This window comes from Salmo trutta, chromosome 29 (assembly GCF_901001165.1).
Source record: "Salmo trutta chromosome 29, fSalTru1.1, whole genome shotgun sequence".
Classification (NCBI taxonomy): domain Eukaryota; kingdom Metazoa; phylum Chordata; class Actinopteri; order Salmoniformes; family Salmonidae; genus Salmo; species Salmo trutta.
Window position 1 is genome coordinate 44,871,909 of NC_042985.1, and position 13,595 is coordinate 44,885,503.

At 43.0% G+C, this 13,595-nt stretch overlaps 1 protein-coding gene across 4 annotated transcripts in view; it reads right to left on the reverse strand.

Annotated features, from left to right (window-relative positions):
* LOC115167686 (far upstream element-binding protein 3) overlaps window positions 1-13,576 on the reverse strand; it is a 76,205-nt gene extending 62,629 nt beyond the window's left edge. Inside the window, exons 1-3 of one of the 4 annotated variants that reach the window (XM_029722331.1) lie at window positions 13,076-13,355; window positions 2,144-2,198; window positions 1,705-1,816 (exon numbers count right to left, since the gene is read on the reverse strand). In XM_029722331.1, the coding sequence (XP_029578191.1) occupies window positions 1,705-1,816; window positions 2,144-2,182 (151 nt within the window). In that variant the 5' untranslated portion in view covers window positions 2,183-2,198; window positions 13,076-13,355. Of the gene's footprint in view, window positions 1-1,704; window positions 1,817-2,143; window positions 2,199-13,075; window positions 13,356-13,476 lie in introns of those variants that run through there. The other 3 variants (XM_029722332.1, XM_029722329.1, XM_029722330.1) reach the window with 3 other exon arrangements.
* Window positions 13,577-13,595: the final 19 nt, after the last annotated feature.

Below are 13,595 nucleotides of genomic sequence, written 5' to 3' on the forward strand. Positions count from 1 at the left end.
GGGGAATATTCAGAGGTGGAATTGAACTTTAATTAAATTAGTTGACTCTCCACATGGGATGATTTCACTAAACAACAAAAGGAAATATTGAATGATCCCCAATGATCCATCGCATCTCCCAAAAACGTTTTCAACATACATCTGTAAAATGATAGTCTAGAAACTAAAGCTTTGGTTGTCTTCTCAGGCTTCCATGTCTTCTCCCTGGACCTCCTCAATGTCCCCCTCTTGAACATCAGACTCCGAGGCCTCATCTTCACTGTCACTTTCCAACCTTGTTGAGGATGGCTCACTGTCAGGCTCAAAAACCCTCAAATTCGCACAGATGGCCACCAATTTTCCAACCCTTGTATTGGTCAGCCTGTTGCGTGCTTTGGTGTGTGTGTTCCCAAACAAGGACCAGTTGCGCTCTGACGCGGCTGATGTTGGTGGGATTTGGAGGATGATGGAGGCAAAAGAGGAAAGAGCCTCAGATCCACAAAGTCCCTTCCACCAGGTGGCTGATGGATATGATGGCACGACTGCCATATTGCATCTCCATCCCAAAGCCCTTACTTGGAAGTGTACTTCACCAGACTGCCAAGAACCTTGCCCTCATCCAGGCCAAGGTGGCGAGACATGGTAGTGATGGCATTATAGGCCTTGTTGATCTCTGCACCAGACAGGATGCTCTTGCCAGCATACTTGGGGTCCAACATGTACGCTGCGGTGTGTATGGGCTTCAGGCAGAAGTCTTCACGCTTTTTGATTTATTTCAGAACTGCAGTTTCCTCTGCTTGGAGCAACAGTGAAGTGGGCAGGGCAGTACGGATTTCTTCTCTTACATCTGCAAGCAGAGTCTGAACATCAGACAGGATGGCATTGTCTCCCTCAATCTGTGCAATGGCTACTGCTATAAGAGTTTCAGGCTGCTTACCACTCTCTCCCAAAATACATTATCCAGGAGGATGGGGCTGTCCAGGAGGATGGGACTGTGATATGGCAATATCTTGGAGACCCCTTCCCCTCCAGGAGACTGTCAAACATGATGACAACACCACCCCAACGGATGTTGCTGGGAAGCTTCAATGTGGTGCTCTTATTCTTCTCACTTTGCTTGGTGAGGTAGATTGCTGCTATAACTTGATGACCCTTCACATACCTAAATATTTCCTTTGATCTCTTGTAGAGTGTATCCATTGTTTTCAGTGCCATGATGTCCTTGAGGAGCAGATTCAATGCATGAGCAGCACAGCCAATGGGTGTGATGTGAGGGTAGGACTCCTCCACTTTAGACCAAGCAGCCTTCATGTTCGCAGCATTGTCTGTCACCAGTGCAAATACCTTCTGTGGTCCAAGGTCCTTGATGACTGCCTTCAGCTCATCTGCAATGTAGAGACCGGTGTGTCTGTTGTCCCTTGTGTCTGTGCTCTTGTAGAATACTGGTTGAGGGGTGGAGATGATGTAGTTAGTTATTCCTTGCCCACGAACATTCAACCACCCATCAGAGATGATTGCAATAGTCTGCTTTCTCTATGATTTTCTTGACCTTCACTTGAACTCTGATGAACTCTGCATCCAGCAAATGAGTAGATAAAGCATGTCTGGTTGGTGATTAATCGTTCATGGACTCATTTCAAAGCAAAAAAGTTTAGACATTGTGAAAACCATCCCTTTAAATCGCCGGCAAGAGAAGAATGAAATGGCTAATAGCAACCAGCTTACCTCCGTCTTCCACCGATCGCTTCTGGTCCCCGTAGCCATACATGGAGGGGTCTACAATAGGTGGGGAACTATTTAGGTGAGAAATCTGCTCATTCCTAATTTTTCCTGCCATCTGAAATGTGAGGAAAATAATAATTACTTCACAGATTTTCTATACAACAGTTCATTCATCCATTGTATTCATTGTTGTTACATTCTGAGAAACATTTCACCCAAAAATTGCTTATTACATTTTACAAAATTGCCAGTCCTATGACCACTAAAGCCCATTCATACGCTACCTTTAGCGACGATAGTATCATCTGGCCGGGGAAGTTTTGTTATGAGCTCCGACGCTTGTTCTGAACATTAAAATGCATTGCTTGCGGTACGGTTTTGGAAAGGAACGTATCGTTCATATCAGCGAGAAATTATTTTCAAAAAATAAATTACTACACACCTTTATAGGGTTAGGGTTCCCACACAGCCATATGTCCATGATACAGTGCTTGTTTCTGGAAAACAGACAAAAGACCCCTGCACATCGACTTGGTACTGGTACCTTGTGTATATAGCCAAGTTATTGTCACTCATTTTGTATTTATTATGAGTTATTACTTTTCTATTATTTCTCAATTTTCTCTCTCTCTGCATCGTTGGGAAGGGCCCGTAGGTATGCATTTCACTGTTAGTCTACATCTTTTGTTTACAAAGCATGTGATAAATAACATTTGATTTGATCGCAGGTTTTAAGCGACTGGGCAGATAGGATGAAAATAGAATGAGATTGATCTGTCAATATTTTCTATATCAGACACACAGCTGGATGGGCATATGTTCGTTTATGTGTGCGGTACACCACCCCACTAAGGGATGAGCCTACGGCAGGTATAAAGCTGAGTGTGCTACCTAAACTAACCCCCTCCCAGCCTAAAGTAAGGAGCAGGCTGAGTTAATAGCATATTAGACAGGCCTCCCCCTGGCCAGAACCCAATGGGCCAGGGGACGAAGGGTGGGACGGCACCAAGTCTAGCTATTCCTTCATCATTTACAGACCAGAGATAATAATACAACAGGCAGAAAACAACTGGAGAAGCAGAGTGGGCTTGTCTGAAATGCTGTGTGTCATGTAACAGCCCAGCTAAGTAAAGGCTACACTGTCCATGTTACAGTGCTTGTTTATGGAAAACAGAAGTGTACATGCGCTAATTAGCCATCGGCGTCTCAAGAAGACCTGTGTGTAAAGGGAAGACTGACGCCACAAACGGCTTGCCGCTGAAAAATACTGTTGGCTGCAACTACGTTTAGGTGGAGAATTTGTCTGTTTTGACTGCCAGAGCCAATTCACCTCTAAACAGAACATATAAGGTCCTTGGACTATAAGGAGTAATGTTAGGCCCATTTAGTTCATTATTGGGTTATATGACCACGTCAGGCAATTGCAATCTGTTGGTCAAAAGCACTTGTAACCATGAGAGCTAGAGCAATTATCTGCTGAACAACACAACAAGGTTGACTCATCGGCAACTGAAATGTCTAAACAAAATAGCCTAACCTTGAGAAATCAAATTACAAAGATTTTTTTTTTTTTTTATTAAAAAGTGCATCACTGTATAGAATAATTTTCTGTTGCTCTTATTCACCCTCACGTGCTTTAAAAGCCATGGGGACGTTGTAAGTGTAAAGGATTTAATAATGTATCATCTGAGCTTTGAGTAGCCAATGGAGCCATGCAGTTCTACCATTCCCCTTCCAAAAAACGTATTGTCGACACTTGAGATGATTTTGAATCTTTCAGAGACCGAGTTGTTATCACTCCTATCCATGAGTTTTGGGACCAAAGAGCTAGTTAGTGAGCATTCTGTCAAACAATGTGATAGAGGGTTCAATCAAACAAATCACATATATTTTGCATGAGAGGGGGCATTGTAATATCTAAGTTTACCCGAAACCTTTATGTAGCAGAAATAGGCATATTAGCTATGGTATCTAGTGAAAAAACATAAGTACTAAGGTGTTAGGTGACGCGATAAACAATGGACGCTATTTGAGAATTCTACAAAAACAACTGCAGTAATCAAATTAATTTTCACTAAATGTCAATAATGTTGTTGTCAAAATACATAAATCATTTGAAAAAATGAATGTGGGAGTTGTCTAAAAATCCCAACACTGTACGTTATGATATTTACGCGAAAGTGTCATGCTTAAACGTACTCGGGACTGAAATATAAGGTTAAACGTTTTTCCTTCTCTTTGGTCATTCAGATGTTCTCAGAGACACTGAGAAAACATAGCAGGTTACAAAGTAGAGCTTCATAGCTACGTTTTGATGATGGGTTGTCAGGGATTGGTCCAAATTCACCATTCGCCACCCCCATTTCCATGACCTGTGCTAGCTTGCTAGCTGTGTGGGACACCTGATACCGTTCACTGAGGCAACGAGCCAGGCGAGAGGCTGTAACGTGCCATTGCGGCTGTATTGTGCCAAAAGCTATTTTTGTGACTGATGGTTTATTCTTTCAAGTAAAAACTACAATAACACAGTGGCTACAGTCCTACAATCAATAATAACATAGCTAAATATCAGTGAATTGAAAATGTGTCCTAACTACCTTTCTGTGCAGCTGGCTCACTGACAGCACACCGATTGTCACTTACCGGAAATGGTGGAGTTTATCCTCCCATCAACAACGTAACGCATCAACACCAAAAAATACATTACAATGTAACCCAACTCAGGTGTAGGCCTACCTTAAACTGTGTTACAGTTTAGACTTAGTGAGAAGTGTGTGTCTGTGCTAGCCTAACACAGACATACCCAGCCTATGTGTGATGTGGTGTGTGTTAGAGATGCACGATATATCAGTGAACATATCGGAATCAGCCGATAAAAGCTCAAAATCCCAACATCGGTATCGGCTGATGTTTAGTTTAACGCCCGATGTGCACAACCGATGTCAAAGCTGACGTGCATACCTGTATAACGAAGGTACATGACGTAATGACGCCACGCACATTTTTGCTCTATACGTGCAACACAGCATTCCTAAACTAGCCCACAATGTCTGCTGTGTGGATCGAGCAGTAAACAAGTCAAGCAGTCATTTGAAAGAGTAAGAACATTTCAGAGACAACTCAAAGGCGAAATCCATTAAAGCCAAGATAATGGAATTCATTGCCCTTGACAATCAACCGTTCTCTGTAGTGGGCGATGTTGGCTTTCGCCGACTGGTCGAGCACCGGTTAACACTACCAAGTGCGCTATTTTTCAGATGTTGCCCTACGGGAGTTACACAGTAATAGCGTCACTGCTATTAGCTTCACGACATACATACTATGGAACGCCGTTTGGGTCTTTGCATGTCAAAAAAGATACAGTAGCACTGTCAAAAGCTGTACAAAAAAAGGCAGCAAACACCAGCCATGAACGATGCGTTTACAATACCAAGTTGGTAATAAAGCATAATTTGTTCGACCACAACGTCTGGGGTAGCTAGCTTTAGCTTGGTACCTAGCTAGCACCAATACAACCAGCCTGAAAACAATGACCAGTAGAAACTGCAGTCATTTTCATTACTCTTAGCAATGATTTAGGAATCCTTGTGAGTAAGTATTAGCTAGGTTGCAACTTGTTCAGTCGGGAGGAACTATTGGATATAAGAGCAATGTCAACTCACCAACATTACGACCAGGAATACAACTTTCCCGAAGCGGATCCTCTGTTTGGCCCACCACTCAGGACGATGGATCGGTTCCCAGCCGGCGAGTCAAAACAACGACGCCGCAGAAGGGGCAGACGGAGCGGTCTTCTGGTCAGGCTCCATAGACGGGCACATCGTTCACCGCTCCCGAGCATACTACTCGCCAATGTCCAGTCTCTTGACAACAAGGTAGACAAAATCTGAGCAAGGGTAGCATTCCAGAGAGACATCCGAGACTGTAACGTTCTTTGTTTCACGGAATCATGGCTCACTCGAGACACGCTATCTGGGTCGGTACAGCCACCTGGTTTCTTCACGCATCGCGCCGACAGAAACAAGCATCTTTCTGGTAAGAAGAAGGGTGGGGGTGTATGCCTTATGATTAACGAGACGTGGTGTGATCATAACAACATACAGGAACTCAAGTAATTTTGTTCACCTGACTTAGAATTTCTCACTATCAAATGCCGACCGCATTATCTACCAAGAGAATTCTCTTCGATTATAATCACAGCCGTGTATATCCACCCCCAAGCAGACACATCGACAACCCTGAAAGAACGTCATTGGACTCTATGTAAACTGGAAACCACATATCCTGAGGCTGCATTTATTGTAGCCGGGGATTTTAACAAGGCTAATCTGAAAACAAGGCTCCCCAAATTCTATCAGCATATCGATTGTGCTACCAGGGCAGGTAAAACCCTGGATCATTGTTATTCTAACTTCCGCGACGCATATAAGGCCCTCCCCCGCCCTCCCTTTGGAAAAGCTGACCACGACTCCATTTTGTTGCTCCCAGCCTATAGACAGAATCTAAAACAGGAAGCTCCCGCCCTCAGGTCTGTTCAACGCTGGTCCAACCAATCGGATTCCACGCTTCAAGATTGCTTCGATCACGTGGACTGGGATATGTTCCGCATTGCTGCGAACAACAACATTGACGAATACGCTGACTCGGTGTGCGAGTTCATTAATAAGTGCATCGGTGATGTCGTAACCAACAGCGTCTATTAAAACATTCCCCAACCAGAAACCGTGGATTGATGGCAGCATTCGCGCAAAACTGAACGCGCGAACCACTGCTTTTAATCAGGGCAAAGTGACCGGAAACATGACCGAATATAAACAGTGTAGCTATTCCCTCCGCAAGGTAATCAAACAAGCTAAGCGTCAGTACAGAGACAAAGTAGAGTAGCAATTCAACGGCTCAGACACGAGAGGTATGTGGCAGGGTCTATAGTCAATCACGGACTACAAAAGAAAAATCAGCCCCGTCGCGGATCACGATGCCTTGCTCCCAGACAGGCTAAACAAGTTTTTTGCTCGCTTTGAAGACAATACAGTGCCACTAACACGGCCCGCTACCAAAACCTGCGTGCTCTCCTTCACTGCAGCCAACGTGAGTAAAACATTTAAATGTGTTAACCCTCGCAAGGCTGCAGGCCCAGACGGCATCCCCGGCCGCGTCCTCAGAGCATGCGCAGACCAGCTGGCTGGTGTGTTTACAGACAATCAATCCTTATCCCAGTCTGCTGTTCCCACATGCTTCAAGAGGACCACCATTGTTCCTGTTCCCAAGAAAGCTAAGGTAACTGAGCTAAATGACTACCGCCCTGTAGCACTTCCGTCATCATGAAGTGCTTTGAGAGACTAGTCAAGGACCATATCACCTCCACCCTACCTGACACCCTAGACCCACTCCAATTTGCTTACCGACCCAATAGGTCCACAGACGACGCAATCGCCATCACACTGCCCTAACCCATCTGGACAAGATGAATACCTATGCAAGAATGCTGTTCATCGATTACAGCTCAGCATTAAACACAATAGTACCCTCCAAACTCGTCATTAAGCTCGAGACCCCGGGTCTCGACCCCGCCCTATGCAACTGGGTCCTGGACTTCCTGACGGGCCGCCCCCAGGTGGTGAGGGTAGGTAACAACATCTCCACCCCCCTGATCCTCAACACTGGGTCCCCACAAGGGTGCGTTCTCAGCCCTCTTCTGTACTCCCTGTTCACCCACGACTGCGTGGCCATGCACGCATCCAACTCAATCATCAAGTTTGCAGACGACACTACAGTGGTAGGCTTGATTACCAACAACGACGAGACGGCCTACAAGGAGGAGGTGAGGGCCCTCGGAGTGTGGTGTCAGGAAAATAACCTCGCACTCAATGTCAACAAAACAAAAGAGATGATCGTGGACTTCAGGAAACAGCAGAGGGAGCAGCCCCCTATATACATTGACGGGACAGTAGTGGAGAGGGTGGAGAGTTTTAAGTTCCTCGGCGTACACATCACGGACAAACTGAAATGGTCCACCCGCACAGACAGCGTGGTGAAGAAGGCGCACCACGCCTCTTCAACCTCAGGAGGCTGAAGAAATTTGGCTTGTCACCAAAAACACTCACAAACTTTTACAGATGCACAATGGAGAGCATCCTGTCGGGCTGTATCACCGCCTGGTACGGCAGCTGCTCCACCCATAACCGGAAGGCTCTCCAGAGGGTAGTGAGGTCTGCACAACGCATCACCGGGTGCAAACTACCTGCCCTCCAGGACACCTACACCACCCGATGTCACAGGAAGGCCATAAAGATCATCAAGGACAGCAACCACCCGAGCCACTGCCTGTTCACCCCGCAAACATCCAGAAGGCGAGGTCAGTACAGGTGCATCAAAGCTGTAACCGAGAGACTGACAAACAGCTTCTATCTCAAGGCCATCAGACTGTTAAACAGCCATCACTAACATTGAGTGGCTGCTGCCAACATACCGACTCAACTCAAGCCACTTTAATAATGGGAAAATTGATGTAATCAATTTATCACTTTCCACTTTATATTATTTATATTGGACAATGTTTACATAACCTACATTATTCATCTCATATGAATATACTGTACGGCATACCATCTACTGCATCTTGCCATCTTGATGTAATTAGATGTATCACTAGCCACTTTAAACAATGCCACTTTATATAATGTTTTCATAACCTACATTACTCATCTCATATGTACAGTGGGGGAAAAAAGTATTTGATCCCCTGCTGATTTTGTACGTTTGCCCACCTACAAAAAAATGATCAGTCTATAATTTTAATGGTAGGTTTATATGAACAGTGAGAGACAGAATAACAACAACAAAAATCCAGAAAAACGCATGTCAAAAATGTTATAAATTGATTAGCATTTTAATGAGGGAAATAAGTATTTGACCCCTCTGCAAAACATGACTTAGTACTTGGTGGCAAAATCCTTGTTAGCAATCACAGAGGTCAGGTTGTAGTTGGCCACCAAGTTTGCACACATCTCAGGAGGGATTTTGTCCCACTCCTCTTTGCAGATCTTCTCCAAGTCATTAAGGTTTCGAGGCTGACGTTTGGCAACTCGAACCTTCAGCTCCCTCCACAGATTTTCTATGGGATTAAGGTCTGGAGACTGGCTAGGCCACTCCAGGACCTTAATGTGCTTCTTCTTGAGCCACTCCTTTGTTGCTTTGGTCGTGTGTTTTGGGTCATTGTCATGCTGGAATACCCATCCACGACCCATTTTCAATGCCCTGGCTGAGGGAAGGAGGTTCTCACCCAAGATTTGATGGTACATGGCCCCGTCAAATGATGCGGTGAAGTTGTCCTGTCCCCTTAGCAGAAAAACACCCCCAAAGCATAATGTTTCCACCTCCATGTTTGACGGTGGAGAGGGTGTTCTTGGGGTCATAGGCAGCATTCCTCCTCCTCCAAACACAGCGAGTTGAGTTGATACCAAAGAGCTCCATTTTGGTCTGATCTGACCACAACACTCTCACCAGTTGTCCTCTGAATCATTCAGATGTTCATTGGCAAACTTCAGACGGGCATGTATATGTATTCTTGAGCAGGGGGACCTTGCAGGCGCAGCAAGATTTCAGTCCTTCACGGCGTAGTGTGTTACCAATTGTTTTCTTGGTGACTATGGTCCCAGCTGCCTTGAGATCATTGACAAGATCCTCCCGTGTAGTTCTGGGCTGATTCCTCACCGTTCTCATGATCATTGCAACCCCACAAGGTGAGATCTTGCATGGAGCCCCAGGCCGAGGGGTATTGACAGTTCTTTTGTGTTTCTTCCATTTGCGAATAATCGCACCAAATTTTGTCACCTTCTCACCAAGCTGCTTAGCGATGGTCTTCTAGCCCATTCCAGCCTTGTGTAGGTCTACAATCTTGTCCCTGACATCCTTGGAGAGCTCTTTTGTCTTGGCCATGGTGGAGAGTTTGGAATCTGATTGATTGATTGCTTCTGTGGACAGGTGTGTTTTATACAGGTAACAAGCTGCGGTTAGGAGCACTCCCTTTAAGAGTGTGCTCCTAATCTCAGCTCGTTACCTGTATAAAAGACACCTGGGAGCCAGAAATCTTTCTGATTGAGAGGGGGTCAAATACTTATTTCCCTCATTAAAATGCAAATTAATTTATAACATTTTTGACATGCGTTTTTCTGGATTTTTATGTTGTTATTCTGTCTCTCACTGTTCAAATAAACCTACCATTAAAATTATAGACTGAATTTCTTTGTCAGTGGGCAAATGTACAAAATCAGCAGGGGATCAAATACTTTTTTCCCCCACTGTATATACTGTACTCTATACCATCTACTCCATCTTGCTATCCTGATGTAATGTATCACTAGCCACCTTAAACAATGCTGCTTTATATATGTTTTCATACCCTACAATACTCATCTCATATGTATATACTGTACTCCATAACATCTACTACATCTTGCCTATGCCGTTCGGCCATCACTCATTTATATATTTTTATGTACCTATTCGTATTCATTCCTTTACACTTGTGTGTACAAGGTAGTTGTTGTGGAATTGGTAGATTACTTGTTAGATATTACTGCATGGTCGGAACTAGAAGCACAAACATTTCGCTACACTTGCATTAACACCTGCTAACCATGTGTATGTGACAAATACATCTGATTTGGTTTGATTTGTTGTTCGCCTATTGAAATTGAACTTCAGTTCATGAAAATAAATAGCTATAACTAACTATAGCTACTGAAACAGATGATGTATTTTTGCTATGTTTTTGGGGAAGAACATTGTTTGCATCCATGAGCTAGCTAGCTTTTTTTTTTATGGCCAGCACTGTAGGTATGCGAGACAACTTTACCAGCATCATAGCACACGTATCGATGAATCGTTGTGACATATGAAATACAAGTGATAGTGTAATCAATGTGTAATAACTACTTTAAAAAAAATGATGAACGTGTTAAATTATCATGTGACGTGCAGTCATATTCAGGTCCTGATTGGTCAACAAACTTATTTGACAAGTCAAATAGTGTTATTTGACACGTCAAATAGTGTTAACAACACAGCAAGTAAGTGAAAGAAATAGGTTTTGATTATGTTTTACTGATAATGGGGACATAAGTAAATGCCAACAAAATAACTTTTTGGTCAGTGTGGTGTGTGTGTAACCTTTATTTAACTAGGCAAGTCAGTTAAGAACAAATTCTTATTTACAATGAAGGCCTACCCCAGCCAAACCCGGACAACGCTGGGCGAATTGTGCGCCACCCTATGGGATTCCCAATCATGGCCGGACATGATACAGCCTGGATTCGAACCAGGGACTGTAGTGACACCTGTTGCACTGAGATGCAGTGCCTTAGACCGCTTCATCCATGTGTGTGTGTTAACTATTTAACTGTACTAGAATGCTTAAAAGGCCACTAAAATGTTTAATATCGGTATCAGTTATTTTGGCAAGGAAAATATCAGATATCGGTATTGGCCAAAAATGTCATATCGGTGTGTGTCTGTGTTAGACTGTGTGTGTGTAAGTGGCACAGGCACAGGGTTGGGCGTATTATTTTGCACTCTAGGCCTAATCAGTTGGCCTACTGAATACAACATTACTGTGATATATACAGCCTAACAGTTACTAATTGGTAAATAGTATCCCTGCTTTTTTTCATGATTATGTAATCTCAATTATGTGTCCTCCATTACCACCCCAGGTGTGTGCACGGGCTGCACCTTACTCTTCAGTATAAACTCCCAGGTCCGCATAAAACGGCAATACTTAATTTAATTCCGTACAAACTAATTAGCATAATATGTATCTAATTTGCATAAGGCTGTATAAAAAGTTGTATTCTAATTTCATAAATTGTTTCAAATTGTTACCCACTCTGTTTTTCATCAACCATGAAGATTTGTTAATATGTCCACCCTACTTTAAATTATTGGGCTTAAATTACTAAATGACATATTCCATACTGCCTAATTAGTAGCCACCCCATCTTAACGGCCTATTTTGTATAATATAGCATTTTAATCTTTTTTTGTTGGGGGGGGTCATCTCTGTGTTCTACAGCAATTGTGACCACCCGATCTTGTGTTATTGGACAAAAAGTGTTGAATTTAAGAATCCAGACAGGTTATTTGGTGCTTTATTGACAAAAGATTAACATTCACCTGTCCTTTTCCGATCAATTTAAAATAAGATCTCAGAATTGGTAAATCCTATCCTCATGAAATAAAATGTTCTGTGTTCCTGGGAAGCTTCTCTATAACATGGAATACAGTGTATAACACCAGAACCACAGTTTCATTTTGGCCTTTAAAACAGTGTTTTTAATGGGTCTGAGTAAAAAAAAAAAAAAAAAAATATATATATTTTTTTTTTCATGAAGAAGAAGAAAAAATACTCCAGTCTGAACTATTTAAACCATATTGAAGTGTAGAAATTATAATTAATTTAATCTCTGAACAATTTTTCTTCAATCAGTATTTTCAATATAGCCATTTTTGGTTGATTTTGGTCTCAAACCAGTGAGTTTATTAACATTCCTCAAGAATATGAACAAAATGTAATTGCTGACAGTGAAAGAGGTGGGAATGTTGTTCCTTTGTCATATAATTGCTACATTTACTATAAATATAGCATCAAAAATAGTTTTCCAGATTGAATTTTGGCGATGCGAATATTGGTTCAAGACAGACAACCTGGTTCAATTTGGGTCAGGAGTCTAACATCCTAATACTTGTGACAATCTACCCTTACCTGCTCTTTAATCGTGTTCCTAACTAGACACACCCTGTGCGGGTGTGCATAATATGGTGCTTGCTAGTTACATAATGGAGCCTACTTGCACGGGGGGCAATTGACTCAATGATGTTTACAACTGGGAAATAATATGGATAACGATCTGTTTAAAAACGTGTGGGTGTGTTTGGAATCTTTGCCTACATGTCACTGATTGTTATGGGTTTGAGAGCACAGCCACACAGTTCAACCCCAGAACTTCAGTGACTGAACAACAAGTTGCATATGGACACGTGTGGAAAACGTAGTTAGCTACTGTAGCGATCTTAACATGAATTAACTTGAAGACTTCGTGGTAACAACACGGTAAACTACATAACATCGTTTCCAGTCGTGACCTGTTGCAGCCAAAATGAACAAGCGCGAGTACGCATTGCAAACTCGAAACTATTGTGATTGTCAACTAGCTTAGAATGTTAGCTAGCTGGCTAGGTCGCTGGCTAGTGTTTTTCATGAACACATAGCACAAGCTGCAGAGATGGGCGAGTTAAAAAAAAGTTATTTCTCGTCGTTTAAAAGGCCTAGCTCAACCACAGTTGATTCCTTTGCGAATTCCTCTACTCCTATTACCTGTCGGGCCCGATGTAAAGCGTGGGCGAAGCCGTCAGCTTTCATTCCGGACTGAGCAACAGAGGCCTGTCCCTGCACCAACTCCGCCATCATCATCTCCACCCAGACTTCTCGGTTGTAAATAGTTACCACAGCCACAAAGTCAGAATTGGCTATTGTAAAAAATAAAAAATAAAATGCACTTTTGTCTTAACTTAAGGTTAGGTACAAGGTTATCAGTTTGGTTAATGTTAGGTTTATAATCAGATTGTGGAAACAGGTGGGGTTTAGCTATAATTATGACTTTGTAGCTGTAATAACTAGTGACGGCCAGGCTGCTCAGTTGTTGGACGCGTTCGAGTAAATCACTTTTGTCAGGGCTGCAGTACAAACACTTAAAAGACACACCCTCGTCCACTTACCCTAGCCTTATGCCCTTGGGTGAATCCCCGTTGCCATCTTGGTCGGCGGTCCAAATGATTAGCCAAGCAAGGGAAGTTTGCAACCTAAGCCCTCGTTCTTAGTCGGTTTTGCGAGTGTA